The 17,801-nt window shown below is 35.4% G+C and overlaps 1 protein-coding gene across 4 annotated transcripts in view; it reads right to left on the bottom strand.

The window, feature by feature from the left end:
* The window catches only part of USP53 (ubiquitin specific peptidase 53), a 57,396-nt gene that overhangs the window by 24,207 nt on the left and 15,388 nt on the right, over window positions 1-17,801 (bottom strand). For 2 of the 4 annotated variants that reach the window (XM_055588050.1, XM_055588046.1), the window contains exons 2-9: window positions 16,556-16,741; window positions 14,744-15,433; window positions 11,341-11,433; window positions 7,443-7,577; window positions 5,147-5,260; window positions 4,984-5,066; window positions 1,560-1,665; window positions 818-964 (exon numbers count right to left, since the gene is read on the bottom strand). In XM_055588050.1, coding sequence (XP_055444025.1) covers window positions 818-964; window positions 1,560-1,665; window positions 4,984-5,066; window positions 5,147-5,260; window positions 7,443-7,577; window positions 11,341-11,433; window positions 14,744-14,887 — 822 coding nt within the window. In that variant the 5' untranslated portion in view covers window positions 14,888-15,433; window positions 16,556-16,741. Of the gene's footprint in view, window positions 1-817; window positions 965-1,559; window positions 1,666-4,983; window positions 5,067-5,146; window positions 5,261-7,442; window positions 7,578-11,340; window positions 11,434-14,743; window positions 15,434-16,275; window positions 16,527-16,555; window positions 16,742-17,801 lie in introns of those variants that run through there. The other 2 variants (XM_055588049.1, XM_055588048.1) reach the window with 2 other exon arrangements.

Genomic DNA, 17,801 nt, shown 5'->3' with positions numbered 1-17,801 from the left:
CAACAAAGGTCCGTCTAGTCAAGGCTATGGTTTTTCCTGTGGTCATGTATGGATGTGAGAGTTGGACTAAAGAAAGCCGAGCGCAGAAGAATTGATGCTTTTGAACTGTGGTGTTGGAGAAGACTCTTGAGAGTCCCTTGGACTGCAAGGAGATCCAACCAGCCCATCCTAAAGGAGACCAGTCCTGGGTGTTCATTGGAAGGACTGACGCTGAAGCTGAAACTCCAAACTTTGGCCACCTGATGCGAAGAACTGACTCATTTGAAAAGACCCTGATGCTGGGAAAAATTGAGGGCAGGAGGAGAAGGGGACAAAAGAGGATGGGATGGTTGGATGGCATCACTGACTCAATGGACATGGGTTTGGGTGGACTCCCGGAGTTGGTGATGGACGGGGAGGCCTGGCATGCTGCGGTTCATGGGGTCGCAAAGAGTTGGACATGACAGAGTGACTGAAATGAACTGATGCACATTAAAAAATAAGAGCTACAGATAAATTTTAAACCTTAAAATTTTCTAGCTTGATATTTATAATTTATAATCATTATCATATACACCCAAACAAGCATATACACAGATGTATACAGTGTATTATCATTATTCTACAGTGATAAAAAGGATAGAGTATGTGATGGATTATTTTATAACAGAAAGCAAGAAAGGTATTCCAGTTTGCCTGATCTGATGAACTTTATCAGAGTTACATCTGCAAATTATTTCCTTTAGAAAGAAAATTTAGCTCTGAAAAACAACATATAGTGTAATGTTTCAAAGGAATTTAAAAACAAAAAGGAAGAGAATGAAAAGAATTATTATACCCCAGGAAGATAAAGCTGGGTTGCCAGATTCCGAACAACATCTTCAGTCAAGTCAGAATGCTCAGAGTCCCAGACTAAACCGATTGTAACAATCTCTGGGCAGTTCATTAAAACACGCCGAATTTTTATTTTTTGGCCACAGTTACTCTAAAGAAAAACAAAAAAGACAACTTTTGAAATTATCAAAACAAATATATCAAAGGTAATGCCTTACAGAGCTTGTATTATGCAAAAGCATGTATCAGAAATTTATTCAGCACATTAAAAGACTTCTAACAAACTATCTGTCTTAATTACTGATTAAACAAATTTATTTTAAATCAAAGAACTTTTCTTTGATATTTTTGTAAATCTGTTAAAATAAGAATTCAACCTTAGACCTTAAGGTTGAATTTTTATTCAACTAACAATTCAATTCACTAACAATATCACATGGGAAAAGAATTATACCATTTGTAATGTTTATTTAAAGAAGAACAAAAACGAAATTTTCAATGTAGTCAAATGACAGGCTTCAGAGCTTAAAATTAATCAACGTATGCCACTTTAAATCCTTCACAAAGTAACATGTTTTTAAAGAAATAATGTTGAAATAAAGAGCTCAATGGTACAATTACCTAAAGAACACTTAAAAAATTAATTCTTAAAATTAATTCCAGATTTAATTACTATTTGCATGGCAATTTCTATTTTCAAGTTTACAAGCACAGAAGCACACTAACATTCTCTGAATTATACTTACAGGACATTTTCTGTAGTCATCAGTTGTATTTGCTGCTTGCAGCAATTCTGCAAACATATCAGGTTTAAAGCGCTCATGCCTTTCCATCATTCTTTCAACTTCATTGCTACGAAAGAAACAAATGGTCCCAAATCTGGCCTATGAACTTAAAAAAGATCTAATAAATTTGCACTAAAAATATTAAGTTATTAATATAGGTATGATCACTTTTTCTACCTTAAAACACAATTTTGTTTGAAAAGTTAACCATAAAGTAAATTTCCATGATATGAAACATAATGAAATTTGGCAGTATATGATGAAAGAAATTAGATCAAAAACAGGATAAAATAACATGAAATCACACACCATTGTTTGGAACTATATCAATGATATAAGATGCTCTACCTCAAGGTAATTATAAGTTAACTATTTCTTTTACATTACTACTTAATAAATAGAGACTGGAGTTTAAACTTTTGCCTAACAAGAACAACAAACTTTAGGAGAGTCTCCCTCTCTAGCTTAAAGTTTCCAGACACAAAATTATTTTCAGCTAAGAAAAGGCCCTTTGATGATTAATGCAGAAATCACAAGCTACTTAAGCCAGGTTTGTGATTTTTGTTCCTATTATGAATGCTAACCATTTCCTAAAGAATCTAGGGAGGGTTATCTGTGTCAGTTTCTATCCAACTTCCTCCTAGAATCTAATTTTCACACATCAAAGTATTAAGTATTATTAGACAACCCCTTATTTAACTTATATGCAGAGTACATCATAAGAAACACTGGGCTGGATGAAGCACAAGCTGGAATCAAGATTGCAGGGAGAAATATCAATAACCTCAGATATGCAAATGACACCACCCTTATGGCAGAAAGTGAAGAGGAACTAAAAAGCTTCTTGATGAAAGTGAAAGAGGAGAGTGAAAAATTTGGCTTCAAGCTCAACATTCAGAAAACTAAGATCATGGCATCTGGTCCCATCACTTCATGGCAAATAGATGGGGAAACAGTGGAAACAGTGAGAGACTTTATTTTTGGGGGCTCCAAAACCACTGCAGATGGTGATTGCAGCCATGAAATTAAAAAATGCTTGCTCCTTGGAAGAAAAGCTATGACCAACCTGTGCAGCATATTAAAAAGCAGAGACATTACTTTGCCAACAAAGGTCCGTCTAGTCAAGGCTATGGTTTTTCTAGTGCTCATGTATGGATGTGAGAGTTGGACTATAAAGAAAGCTGAGCACCGTGGTGCTGGAGAGGACTCTTGAGAGTCCCTTGGACTGCAAGGAGATCCAACCAGTCCATCCTAAAGGAGACCAGTCCTGAATATTCACTGGAAGGACTGATGCTCCTTGCAAGAAACTCCAATACTTTGGCCACCTGATGCGAAGAACTGACTCATTTGAAAAGACCCTGATGCTGGGAAAGATTGAGGCAGGAGGAAAAAGGGATGATAGAGGATGAGATGGCTAGATGGCATCATGGCATCACCAACTCAATAGACATGAGTTTGAGTAAACTCTGGGAGGTGGCAATGGACAGGAAGGCCTGGCGTGTTGCGGTCCATGAGGTTGCAAAGAGTCGGACTGAGCGACTGAACTGAACTGAGACAACTACTTAGCATTTCCAAAAAGATATATAATGCAAGCTCACTACTCCTACTACTTTCTGTTCTAGGTGCTCTGGTTTTACTTTATAGTAATTTAACCTTCTTAGAGCTGGATTTATTTAACAGTTCAATAGTTACAATAATAGGGAATATTCAATAACAACTAAATGTACCAGTTCCTCTAAAGCACCTCACAAGCAGACTAGAAATCACTAAATCTGACAGGCTCATTCAAGTTGTACGTAACAGTTTTTTTTACAAAATTGACAGCATCAGGGTGGTGCTTTAACCAGACACATTTTGAATTTGAAATGAACCTAGACCTGGGTTTCAATCTTAATTCACCCATTTACCAGATTAATCTTATTAAGCCTATTTCTTGAACAAAAGTTTCTGTTAAGATTAAAAGCAACAATTTATGTAAAGTCTGGAACATAGTAGCATTGAACAATTGTATTCAATATTTATTACCAATAAAAAGAAAGATAATTAGAATTCAAAGTCTGGGCTCTTGCAATTGAACAATTGTATTCAATACTTATAACCAATAAAAAGAAAGATAATTAGAAGTCAAAATCTGGGCTTTTGCAATTCATGCTGTGGACTGGGAAAAAACAGATGAAGCTCCTATTCTTTTTACCTAAGATACTGTCTCAGAGCACTGTCATTTTACACTTTCAAAGTAGACTTCAAGTTTAACAGTTTTTAATTTGCGGTCTATCCTTATTCAAACACCATTCTACTTTTCATATCAGATGAATGAAATTGACTACAACTGACTAAACTTTAAAGACTGTTCCTTTAAACCAATGTTTCCCAACTCTGTATATATATAAATTACCAACTTACTACATTGGATGATCTTTAAGAACTAATGTGCTATATCCAAAAAATCAAGGAAGTTTAATAACATGATGAAATTGATGAGCACCTAACACTCACTTTGTGCAATGATAAAAACATTGGTAGCATTTAGCAGCTAACTTTGGAGAAGGAAATGGCAACCCACTCCAGTGTTCTTGCCTGGAGAATCCCAGGGACGGCGGAGCCTGGTGGGCTGCCGTCCATGGGGTCACACAGAGTCAGACACGACTGAAGCGACTTAGCAACAGCAGCAGCAGCTAACTGCTATACTGATGTATTCTGATTGATAATGACCGCTTCATGTTTTATCTTTTGTACTAAAGTATTAAAGTATCTGCAAACATTTATGGTCTTATTCAATGCTTTCATACATCAAATATTTATACTTTCAAATAGCTGTTGCAGTGTTCAAACAATTCTTATTATGTAAAGCCTAGGTATCACCTTTGGATCCTTAAGCTATTTCAATACCAGGAAGGGAGCGAGGGGACAGAGAAGCCTACAAATGTTTATTTCAGGTAAATGGTGAAGCTTTAAATCCAATAAATCTAACAGAGGATTATTTTTATTTTTTTCTTTCTTGTCTGCTTACCCTAGCTTCCATCACCACGCAGAGACATGGTCACTGCAAAGGTAACACCTTAGCAAAAATGAAGAAATCACGTACAGTTCCATTTACCATTCAACTTAGCTCTCTTCCATAGTTCCAAAACCTTGCTATAAATATAAATAAATAAACATTTTGACTAATATTTTGTACATTTGTCATTACTAAGTGACATCTATATTTGGTAAATCAGAAACAACCAAAACTGAGATAGACATCACTTAGTACCCGTGATGGTAGCACATTTGTGCCTCTCACAGAGTAGATATTCATATATGCTACGGTTTCATAAAGTAGAGGCTCAATGTGATCACATACATTACTAACATCTTTGGTAAATATGCTTTAATAAGCTCTTACCACAGGGCTGTTGTAGAAATGTACCGTACAAATTCTGTAAAGGGTAGAGGATCTGATGATGCTCCACAGCTACGACACACACACTGCAGGTAAAAACACATGTCTAATTTATCAGTCATAAAACATAAATATATCCTCTACTAAAATAGTTAAGCCATCTCACCTGCTCATACAGAGTCATAGCAAACTTTTGGTGAGTGATACAAGATTTAGAGGTACACATGTCTGCGTCTCTGCTTGGCACTATGTGAAAATGAATCCTCTCCAATATATTTTCCTAATTGAAAAATTAAAAGACAAATGAATTGCAAATCTTGCACAGGACACTTCAAAATACAACTCTTTTTGCTTTACAAATTTAAAAATCTAAAGATTTTCCAAAATGTTAAATTGAGTGCCATATATGTTGTCAGCTTTTCAGCTTTCCTCTTATCCAAGCCTTCCAATGCTGCTCAATTATTCTCCTTCTGTAGTGTCAGCTTTAAAAAAAAAAATTCATAAAAGAAACATTATAATATAACATAATTTTAATAAAGATTTTTAAAAAATCAATTCATGGTGACTGACATCTAGAATTTAATATCAGAAAACCAGACTTCCTATGTTCTCAATGTTTTCCCATTGAGAAAAAGCAATTAATTAAAAAAAAACACTCTGCTTGGATCATTGGATAGTCTATACAACTTAAATTAAAACATCAATGATAAAGGCTTACAATACCTAAACTAACACTCTAATGCAAGGAATCTACTGTTCAACAAACTTCTAATAAAAGGTTGGATTTGTAAAACAGATCAATAAGAGTTATTAATTTCTTTAACAAATTATTCTTTTCACAAAGCTTAACCAATGGATTCTTTTAATTAGTTAATGTCCCTTCTTTTGCCTCAGGACATTTATAACAATTCATTTAATTAAGTCTGCATTTCTAGATATCCTGTGAATTATCATACCATGGATTAGTATATTTCATTTAAGTGAAAGTAAAACTATAAAGTTCAATATTGTGCAAAATATATCTATCTATATTTTAAACAATGGACAATTATAAACATGAGAAATATGAAAAGCATATTTCATGACTGTGTGCGCTGTTTTTGTCCCACTTTAGTCAACATGGCTTTCCGTCTATCTGAGAAAACATTCAAGATGTTCATTTAAAAACATAAATGCCAAATGAATTCCAGAGAATAATAAATTCTTTGGAAATTTGGAGAATGTACTGGGGTGCTTTGATGATACATTATCTAGCAGGCCTGACAGGCTGAACTGTAACAAATAACAGATTAGGAAAGTTTTGAATATTTCAAGAACTTGAGCAAAGTCTCTAGAACAGGAATTTTAAAGACATGTTTGAGGAACAGAGTGAAACTATCTCACTAAGGGAAAATTCAGAAAGAAAACAAAGAGATAAGCTGGAGTATAAATGTAAAAAGCCTTAAATGTCAGAAGAGTCAGATTTGAATTACAGCAATATTTGACATGTAAGCATTTATCTGAAAAAAATTATATTAATATGATGGTTGTTAAAAACAAACTTGAAGGACAGAGGCAAAAAGGACACTAGCAGTCAGGGATCCCCTGGTGACTACATGGTAAAGAATCTGCCAGTGAGGGAGATGCAGGAGACATGGATTCAATCCCTGGATCGGGAGGATTCCCTGGAGGAAATGGCAACCCACTCCAGTATTCTTGCCTGGAGAATCTCCTGGTGAAAGAAGCCTGGCGGGCTACAGTCCACAGTATCGCAGAGTCAGACATGACTGACCGATTGAGCACACGCACATCTTAACCTGTGGCGGATTCATTTTGATATTTGGCAAATCTAATACAGTTATGTAAAGTTTAAAAATAAAATAAAATTAAAAAAAAAAAAAAAAAAATATAGGTGATATCTATGTTACTGAAACAATTAATCATCAAATGCATATTTCAGAAAGTACACAATGTACGTGCTTCAGCAAAGGAACGCTCTATTTATCAGTATAGTGGTAACAGAGTCTCAAAACATCAACCTCAGTCAGTGATTCTCAACCTGGAGTAAGCCGGGTAAGAGAACTGCTGCCCCTGACAACTGCACGTCAAGATCCTCTTCTTTTCCAGAGAGAATCACTGCATGAAATGAGAAATGCTACTGGGAGAGCGTGTTGTGTGTGTAATCCCTGCGGGAACAGAACAATGACCTAAGTGATATGATTTATACGCAATAAGCTTTTTTGCTCCAATAAATAAATGTTAAAGTATTTTAGTATCCTAGCTCTTAAAAATTAGAGCAGCACAAGTAAGCAAAAGCAAACGTACACAAAACACACGTGGAGCTTTGAGAACTTCGAAAGGTAGGAAGACAAGGATCTACTAGGCAGTTCTGCTATAAATGGATGCTTCATTTGTCTCAGAAGGCACGTCACTTAAGGCATGCAGACCACTACCCTGACCTAGGGGTCATCAGACACACTCACAAAGCACTCTGCGGCGTCGTCCATCAGGCCCAGCTGAAACCGCTGCTCATCTCTGAAGCTCTCTGCAAGAGCGTGCCTTATGTTATCCGAGGGGAGGGCTTTCTCTCGACTGTGTTGAAACTGTGCAAATATTGTCTGGGAAATCAGCAAATTTATGAACCAGTAAGTTTAACACCAACAACTAAAAAACACTTGAGTAATTTCATTACAATAAATTCAAAATTCTAAACTCTACACTCAGAAGCTAATACAGTCTTTTGTTCTAAAACTCCATGCAAAAAATTATGTAGAAATGGTTGCCCCAGCCTCTTAATCAAGGGTTAGTGCATAAGAATTAAACATATAAAGTTCTCAAGTCCCATTCTCAGAGATTCTGATTGAGATGTGGCCCATTTTAAACTGTTCCCTAGCTGAATGTAGTCTATGTTGTTTAGAAAGAGTTTTGAGATATTCTGCTTTAAATGTTAAAGTATACTGTAGGAATTAAAATTATGTTATACAAAAATAAGCATATAATCAAATAGGAACTTCACTAGCAGTGGGAATATTATTTAAGAATATGTGACATAGGTGTTAATCTGGTCTTCTATTTATTGCATTCAAGCATGGAAAACTTTTAGTAAGTTCTAGTTTTACAACAATTATCTTAGGCGAGGGGAAGTGAGGAGAAAAATAAGGTTTGAAGCGGTAAACCAACAAATAAGGATGGGTCATATTATGTTCTGCATTAACTAGTTCAAGGGGTATATCATCTCAAAAAAAATTGCTTTTAAGATCAACATATAGTAGGCTAGAAAATAAGAATCTGTTCCACCAACATAAGAAAATTTAATTTACAAATAAGAAACTACTAAAATAAGAAAGATGCTAAACAGTATCAGATAACCAGAACTAGACTTTTTAGCTACAATTATAGATGCTAAAAAGTGAAACATATGTTCACAAGTCACTTCTTATTCGGGTAGTCAACTTTTCCAGGTAATATTTAAGGTATTAAAAAAAAATTTTAGCTACAATTACAGATGCTAAAAAATGAAACATAATCTCACAAGTCATTTCTTACTGGTAGTCAACTTTTCCAGGTAATGTTTAAGGTATTAATCCCAGACAAGACTGATGTTCATTCAATATCTGTTTTTTGATTTCCTGGTATATGTGGCATTGTTCTACACCCGAAAACAAAGACCCTGCCTTGTGGATGCATAGTCTAGTCGTAGTAATGAGGAGAGAGCAGGTAAGTAATGATATGTCAAGAGGTAGTAAGTACAACAGAGGGAAAACAAAGAAATATAAAACAAGAGAGAAAGATAGGGTGGTACAACAGGGACAGGGATGCTGGGGGGAGAAGGGAGGGAGGGAGGTGACCTACTACCTAGGGTCGTCAGGGAACGCCTCACTGACGGAAAAAACATGTGACGGAGAGGCATAAAGGGAGTGAGGGTGTCAGCCTTGGGGACATCCGCAAGAAAATCATTCTAGACAAAAGGAATAATAATGAAAACACCCAGAGATCAAAGGTAGCTCTGAGAAACTTCAAGGAGGACAGCACTGTATGTGTGTGTGTGCGCGTGCGCACACGTGCACGCAGGCATGCACACAAGCACATGTTTTGAGGTGGGGGAGGCAAGCAGGAGGAAGAGGTAGGTGATATGTAAGGCTACAGTTGGACAAAACATTCCAAATTTATTGTAGAAGACTTCTTTATGTCTCGTCTCCACTGCTGTCAGTGGGCGGGGTAGGGGAGAGTGTGACGAACGGAGAGAGCAGCATGGAAACATATGCACAACCATATGTAATACACAGCTAGTGGGAATCTGCTGCATGACTCGGAACTCAAATCAGGCCTCTCTGACAACCCAGAGGGGTGGGATGGGGTGGGAAGTGGGAGGGAGGTTTAAGAAGGAGGGGACATATGTAGACCTATGGCTGATTCATGTTGATGTATGTCAGAAACCAACAATATTGTAAAGCAATTATCCTTCAATTAAAAATAAATAAATTATAAAAACATTTACTGCTGAGGAAATAAAATGCAAAACTGTAATTTGATTTAAATTCATTCTTCCTCAACCTTATTTTGCCATATAAAAAAGGGAATATACAACTGCCTCCTTTGGTGACTTATTCAAACAGTCTTTTTAGGAATGTAAATCAAAGTATGAAAATGACCTTTCATTTTCCTCTATTATGTATATTTGTGTGTAGTAAGAATATTCAAGAATGTAAGGGCTGAAATATTTACTTCTGAAAACAATAATCGAATCTTAAATTCTTGGGCAAAGATTTCAGTGACATTCATGAGTTGCTAATATATACTGGACTCCCCGTTTCCACTTTCATTCCTATTCTATTTACTCTCATCCAAGAAGCCAGAGAGATCTAGGCCAAATATTATACTTAAGTTAGCACAGGTTATATACACCTCTACTCAAAACAATACCCACAACTTCCTACATCACTCAAGAGAAAAAAAATCAAGGTCCTTACAAAGGCCTAGAAGGACCCTTCACAATCCAGATTCTTGTTCCAGTTATTTATTGCTCCATTAACAAAACCACCCCAAATCTTAGTTACTAAAACTAACATTTATTTTGGTCACAAATCTGCAGTTTGGGTGAGGACAGCTCAACTCTGCTGCATTTGCAGTCATCTGTAATAGTCTGAATGCTGGGATCACTGGTCATCTGACAGTGGTCTAGAAGTTGATGCTGGTGGTTGGTGATGCCTGTTGGCCGAGATCTTTGTTGTAGCTGTAACCAGCACAGTGACTCATGTCCAAGAACGAGTACCCCGACAGAAAGAGCCAGGTGAAAGCTTTATTATTGTTTCTAATCTAACCTAATCCCTTTTCCGCCACATTCTATTTGATGGAAATGAATCATCAAGGGAAATGCAATTCAAGAAATCAGACTCCACCCTTTGATAAAACAGTGCAAAAGAATCTGCAGACATGTCTGAAGCCACGGGAACTCACCTGACCTCTGAGCTCATCTCCCATTACTGCCCTCCTTGCTCATGAAGCCTCTGCCAGGGCTCAGGTGTCCCTGAGTACCCACCTCAGGGTCTTTGCACTGGCTGTATCCCTGCCTGCCTGGAATGCTCTAGACCGCTCTATCCCTTTTCTAAGTCGTGATTTAAATGCCACTTTCTCAGTGAGGCTTTCCTTGCTACTCAACATTCACCATTCCCTTCCCTGATTTATATTTCCTCCTTTGCAATTATTATTACCTAACATACTATTTTTTATTTACTTATTTTCTTCTCCCCCACAAGAATATAAGCTACATAAGAGTGTTTTTTATTAGTTCAATTCACTGCTGTATTCTTAGTAAGTATAGCAGTACCCAGAATTCAGTAGTAACTCAAAAAAAAAAATTGTTAAAATAAAGGATTATTTCAAAATAACAAAAAATATAATATTTCTAACAATGCTACACTGGTTATTAAACTGTTCTTACAGGAAAATGGAAACATAAACCTGAATAAGTCATACTTTAAGAATTCATCTTCAAAACTCTAAGTCACTTGACAATAACTTTCAGTTCAGTTCAGTCGCTCAGTCATGTCCGACTTTTTGCGACCCCATGAATCACAGCACGCCAGGCCTCCCTGTCCATCACCAACTCCCGGAGTTCACCCAGACTCACATCCATTGAGTCAGTGATGCCATCCAGCCATCTCATCCTCTGTCGTCCCCTTCTCCCCCTGCCCCCAATCCCTCCCAGCATCAGAGTCTTTTCCAATGAGTCAACTCTTTGCATGAGGAGTTTCAGCTTTAGCATCATTCCTTCCAAAGACTTTAATTACAAATAAACTAACCAAATATGTCAAACAAAGCAAACTATCAAATAAAATTTTTGAGGAACAACAGTACTTTTTCAGAACTATTAAAGGTTACCTTCAATGCACAAAATATGCAGGCATCTCCCTGACAAACATGTCCAGTCAGCACCCGCAAGCTTCTTCGGAATATATCTAATTGCCATAAAACCTAAAAAACAGTGAGATGTGAAGAATGAAGTATAGTAATATTTTTCTCACTGTGAATTAAAGACAAGATTTAAATATATTTTTTAAACTGCAGGAGGCTAATAACATCTTTAAATCTCATGTACATAGTCAAGATATATACAACCACTAAAAATAATAAGTATAAAACTGCTATGTATACGTAGTTCATATATAAAAGATAGATTTAGAAACTGTTTCTGTTGATTCACAAGTAAAAACTACCAGAGGCATAGAACAAGAGAAAAATAACTCCTCTGTTAAGGAATTTATATGACTAGGAAACACGCAGATACTGAATGGAGGACTTGGAGGAGACTTGAAAGAGGAAGTGATTGTAATACTTGGAATGAACTGAAATTTAGGAAGGATGTATGACTGCAGTTAAAAGTCAGGGTGTACCAAATAAGGGTCAGTATATAGTGACAAGGAAAAGGGGCAGAGGCCTGTGTGGTCACTGTATAAAGAATGAGAAAGGGAACATATGTATAGTAATGGGGATACAGCAGAATATGAAGCAGTAGTTAAAAAATAAATATATTTGCTGCAATTATCTAATCATCATTTACTACTAAAAAACAAAAAGAGTTAAAAGGACTGTAGTTGTTTAAATAAATCAGTCCAATACTTAAAATCATTCTAGAAAAATATGAAATCTATACAATGAGGATAACTCATAGACTTCTTGTAAGAATGAAATACGTTTGTAATATGTGAAGTGTCCAAAGTAGTGTCTAGTACACAACTGGCATGCACTGAATTCAATCTGCTATTTGTTACTGTAAATATTACAACATTTAAGATCTTCAAGTTTCTCTATACCTTATTTCTTCAAATAATAAAAGTAAGAAAATCTATTCACCATCTCACATTTCTTCCAACTAAAAAGAAAATTTTCTCTCCAACTAAAAGCAAGTAATTTTAGAAGTTTCCAGTATTTGTAATCACTCAATAACTAAAAGCCAGAATTTCTCTTTGATAGTTGCTTTTTTTAAAAGTATAATTAACAGGATGCATTTATGTATCACAAATAACACAGTTTTGCAAATCACTTGAAAATGTTTAATAACCTTCTTGCACACCGTATTCTATCATTCCATAAAATGCACTACACTGAAATTCATTCGTCAAGATGATGGGCCACGACGGCCCAGCAGTGGAAAGTACACAGCACTGTGGTTAATGATACAACCTCTGAAGGCAGATCTCTTGGATTCCAGTTCTGGCTTTACTTTTAACAGCTCTTGGACTGACTTGAGCAAAGTATTTTCTGAAGCTCAGCATTCTTATCACCATAAGGAGGATAACAGTAGTATCTACCTTTTAGGGTCATTGTAAGAATTAGATTATATTGTACAAACACACAGTAAGAACACAATAAATATTAGCTTTTAAGTATTTCAACTTTGCTTTTAACTTAGAGATCTTAAAACCATACCAATATGCCAGATTTACTTAATTGTACCACTTCCTCTTCAAATAAAAGCTTAAAATATTCAGCCAAAAGAGAGTATCTCTATAATCTGCTTAGAAGGCTAACAAACTAAGTCTTTCAAATGTAACCAGAATGTTTTATAGGATTAGCAAAATGTTTAAGTCATACTGGATCCAAACTATAGAAAAAATATTTTATGTGACTTCTCTGTATATCACTTAATATAAAAGTTTAAAAATGATTTCACAAATCCATACCAAAAATTATCTTCACTATAGTTAACCTTTATTCTAGTTCATTTGCAGATGTTGACTATATTGTACCACCTGTTTTAAAAAGTTAGAGTCTAAGCTAGTTGTTGAACTAGTTTTTAGCAATATAATTTTATAATATAAGCATTTTTCTTCTGCATTATTTGCATGTTGCACTTTAACATGGTTATCTAACAAAATTAATGTATTTTGAAAAGATTAATACATATATGTGTATGTATTTAATAATATAAATATAAACCTTGTGTAATATTTCTCACTTCAAAATAATATAAGAATAAAAACTAAGGGGAAATGGCACATAAACTCATTTTTCTGAGTCATGTCTAAAATATTTGAATAATGTGCACTTTTAATAATTTCTTACAAAACATATTTCACAATTTATTCCAAGGTTTAAGAAGTATTGAGCAACTGAGAACACAAGTCTGGGTCAGATGTCTGACCCAGACATCTGACACCTGACACATTCGCGATGCACTGATTTATCCAATGGGTTATTCAAGCAGGACTTCACTTTCTGCTCTCAAGTTTCAGGTGCCGATGGTGGTTCAGTTGCTAAGTTGTGACCAACTCTCGCGACCCCGTGGACCGTGGCCCACCAGGTTCCTCTGTCGATGGGATCTGCCAGGCAAGAATACTGGAGTGGGTTGCCATTTCCTTCTCCAGGGGATCTTCCCCACCCGGGGACTGAACCCATGTGTCCTGCACTGTAGGCAGTCTCCTGCATCACAGGCAGATTCTTTACTGACTGAGCCACCAGGGAAGCCCCTGGAGGGGGAAATAAAGCAACAGAAAGAAAAATACATGAAAAGCTATTTATTTTCAACAAAATCTTTTAAGGTACATTCTAGGGTCAGTAGAAAAACATTTCAATATTCTGAATCTTCTTTACCTTTCATACTGTAGAGAAGAATAAAGGCACCTATGAAATCTGAAAACGTTGAATAAAAACTATCATATATAAGAAAGGATATTTATCTAAGGCAGAAAACTGGATTAATACATATTTGCTAATTAAAAGAATTTCAACAAAGACTGAAGCAAAAGCAATTAACTGTAAATTTAACTAAAACAGTGGTGTCCAAATTACAATTCTAAAAAGGTGATTTAAGGCCACAGTGGGAGGTGAAGGGAGTTTGAGAAATGAGGATTAAAAATTCATTCATTCTTATTTTAATCCAAGCAGCTTGTTTTTGTTTTTGTTTTTAAATGCTATTAGCAGACTAAACCACCACCATGAGGATTCATCTGAATTTCTTAACCAAAACAAGGGTGGGGCAGAATACAGTAGCTAATTAAAAAAAAAAAATTTATGTATTTTAGAAGCATTCTTACTTCACTAAGTGAACATTTAAGCCACAGATGTTTTTATATCCTAATAATGTAGCATTCTGTTGAAAAAAATTTCCATTTATTACAAAAACCAAAATGCCGAGTCAAAATATTTGCTACTATTAAAAATGATATTAAAAAGTCATTCCAGTCAATAATAACAACTTTATTCTTCATTTACAAGTTAAAGAGGCATTAAAGAATTTCTTGAAAGGCACTTTTTAATATTTAACAAGAAACGACCGTCTCACCTGTACAGCACTGTTAAGAAAGCAGCTGTTTTGTCCTGGTTCATTCAACAAGCCTTTGGTAGGGGCCAGGGACAGCATACTCCCAGGCTGATAAGCTTTTCCGAGATTGCCACCAGGTTTCCGTAAGAATTTTACCCATGCCATTTTCAAGCAACTTTGCTTGCATTAAAGCTAAGATGTGTGTACTTATGTGATAGTTCTGATGATAAAATGGATGGGGTCTTGAATGGTCCACTTACATCTGCTCCAGTCTATTACAATAATGTAAGTTTTCAAGTCCATATCTTTCCTGATGCTGTAGTTTTGAGGACTTTGTCAAGTAAAAATAGGATACAAAAGCATTAAGTTCTGAAAACTAAACAAGAAAGCTATTTTAAACAAGGCCTTAAAGATTTAAAAATCTTTGTGCTAAATTTTATAAGAGTACAATTTAAGATGAAAAATATTAAAAGATTTTTTAAAAACTGTTAAAAATAACCTCGATGAGGAAATCATATTCTTTAAAGCACAAGTCATTTGTCTTGATGGTTTCAAAAACAGATGATACAAAAAGATGTAGAGTTAGCATTTGGTATGATTCCTTTGGTCATTTGTTTTCCTTATGTTTTTTAACAAGAAAGAAGACTCTTTTCCAGGTGAAGTTATTAAAGGTGACTCCATATTTCATACCAATGTGACCTCAAAGCATATCTACAAGAAAAGAAAAGAAATGTTTAAATATAAGGCTAATCAATAAAATTCCTTTTTTACTTTATGAACACAAATATTTAATACATTAGTAAAACAGTATATGTACACTCATAAAAGGATCAGAATAAAGTTCTTTTCAAATTAAGAAAATTTAAACATAGTTCATCATTTACATTTTCAAAAAATATCAAGGTGATATTAATCACTATCTACTTCAAGATATCAATGGTTGCACGATGGTTTCAAACGAGCTACTAGAATTAACTTAGATTTCAGGTAGTCCTTTGAATAATACTAACTTTACTGTCAACACTATTATATATTTCTGTTTATTAAAACAAATTCATCTACAGAGACTCTATATCGTCTCTTACCCTACACAGAATCATATTTCTCTAAGAATGTCAATAGATTTTATGTAAACTGACCTGCATTAAAACTCAGGAGAAACATTAAATTGATAAATCTTAGGGAATTAAATTTCCACACTGTTCATGAACACATGCTCTTGGCTAAAAGGATTTCAAAATGTTCAACTTCTTAATTAAAAACAATCAAGTATTACTAACAAAGTGTATTCAACTGAATTTTTTTCTGCATTCTTTCATTCAACAAACATTAGACTGAGACAGGTTCTGTGTCAAGCACTGGAACTGACATTGTGATGAGGAAAGAGAGACCTTAATTCAGTGAATAATAAATTGTAGAGTGTACTAGAAGAACTGTGCACTGAGCACTAACATAAAAACAATGTAAGCAAAGGGGATGAGAAGTGTATATAATGGGAGATGGTTTGAACTTTTAAACAGGATAGTCACAGAAAGTATAACTGAGAAGGTTACCTTTACACAAAGATTTGAAGGAGGTGAAGATGCTATCTTGGAAAAGACTTTCCTAGCAGACTGAACAGCATGCCTGGCATACCAGAAGATTGTAAGAAGCCCAGCGCAGCAGAAGAAACATGAACAAAGAGGAGAGTAGATAAAAAGAGAGGATCCCTGGGAAAGAGAGACCATGGTGGGCCTCCAAAGTCCTGTGGAAGGACTTCTTTCAATTTAAACTCTGGGTGAAGGGCCCTGAGTTTACTTCACAGCACAAAAACATGAGAGGAAAGAATGTTACCAGTCAGTTCAACACCACTGATCAAACGCCCGATATGCTGGCAAAGCACTGAGGAATAAAGAAGAAAAGCAGTAGTCTTCACAGAATTCAGGTCGAGAGACTCTTGTTTCCAGCCCCACATATTATTGATCATGTCTTAGATGTTTGGTCTTAGATAAAATCTTGTCATCTGATTCATAGCTTCATCTAAAAAATGGAAACAACAATAATAAAAGCCCTGCTTAAGATAGGTTAAAAGTTTCAAGAGTTATAAAACACTACATTATGTTAGCTGTTTTCTTCTTTTTAACTCTGTGGTTTGTAACTTCTTCTAAAGTGATCTAAATGATTCTGAAACCTTTCATAGAAATTTTTAATAAATGCAGTCATGATTTTACAACAGTAAGGGAGCACTGTATCAGTAGTAAATTTGTATTTTTTTTAAATTTTATTTTATTTTTTAACTTTACAATATTGTATTGGTTTTGCCATATATTTGAAATGATATTCTCTCAACAATCATATAACTAGGCACCAGGTCTTACCCTGAACGGCTATATTTATGAAACAATCCCTACCATAATGAGTTCGGTTCTGTGATGGACTCAAACACAAACAGATAATTTAAAAAATATTTAGCTGCTGTTCTTGGGCAAAATGTCAAATTAATATGTCCTCCTGGTTTTCTTCCTCCAATGCAACTCTGTGGAGATTATAAAAAAGCAACAAATAGTCTAAGTAGAAACCGGAAAAACCTTAAGTACAATAACTGGCTCATAGACTGGGAGAGAAATAGCATCCAGAGACACAGAGGGCCAAATGTTACAGACTGGGAAGATGTTTCTAGTTGTGAACTTTTCCATTCTTCACACTGCTCTAGGCCGAGAATTCCCACCCCACACAATGCAATAAAACAGGAAAGTTCTGTTACCACCCCAGTGCCATTTGGAGGGTATGAGATTAAAACATCAGGTAAGCATCAGAGTACAGCCAGTGGTAACAAGTGCAACATGAAGAAGTAGATGTTTTTTCAGAAAGTCCCTTGGCTTTTCTGTGAGCCAACAAATGTTGGCAATTTGATCTCTGGTTCCTCTGACTTTTCTAAATTCAGCTTGTATATCTGGAAGTTCTTGATTCATGTACTGTTGAAACTTAGCTTGAAGGATTTTGAGCACTACCTTGCTGTGAAATGAGTGCAACTGTCCAGTAATCTGAACATTCTTTGGCATTGCCTTTCTTTGGGATTGGAATGAAAATTGACCTTTTC

Source organism: Bubalus kerabau, chromosome 7 (genome assembly GCF_029407905.1).
Source record: "Bubalus kerabau isolate K-KA32 ecotype Philippines breed swamp buffalo chromosome 7, PCC_UOA_SB_1v2, whole genome shotgun sequence".
NCBI lineage: Eukaryota > Metazoa > Chordata > Mammalia > Artiodactyla > Bovidae > Bubalus > Bubalus kerabau.
This window is presented reverse-complemented; position numbering and strand designations above follow the sequence as displayed.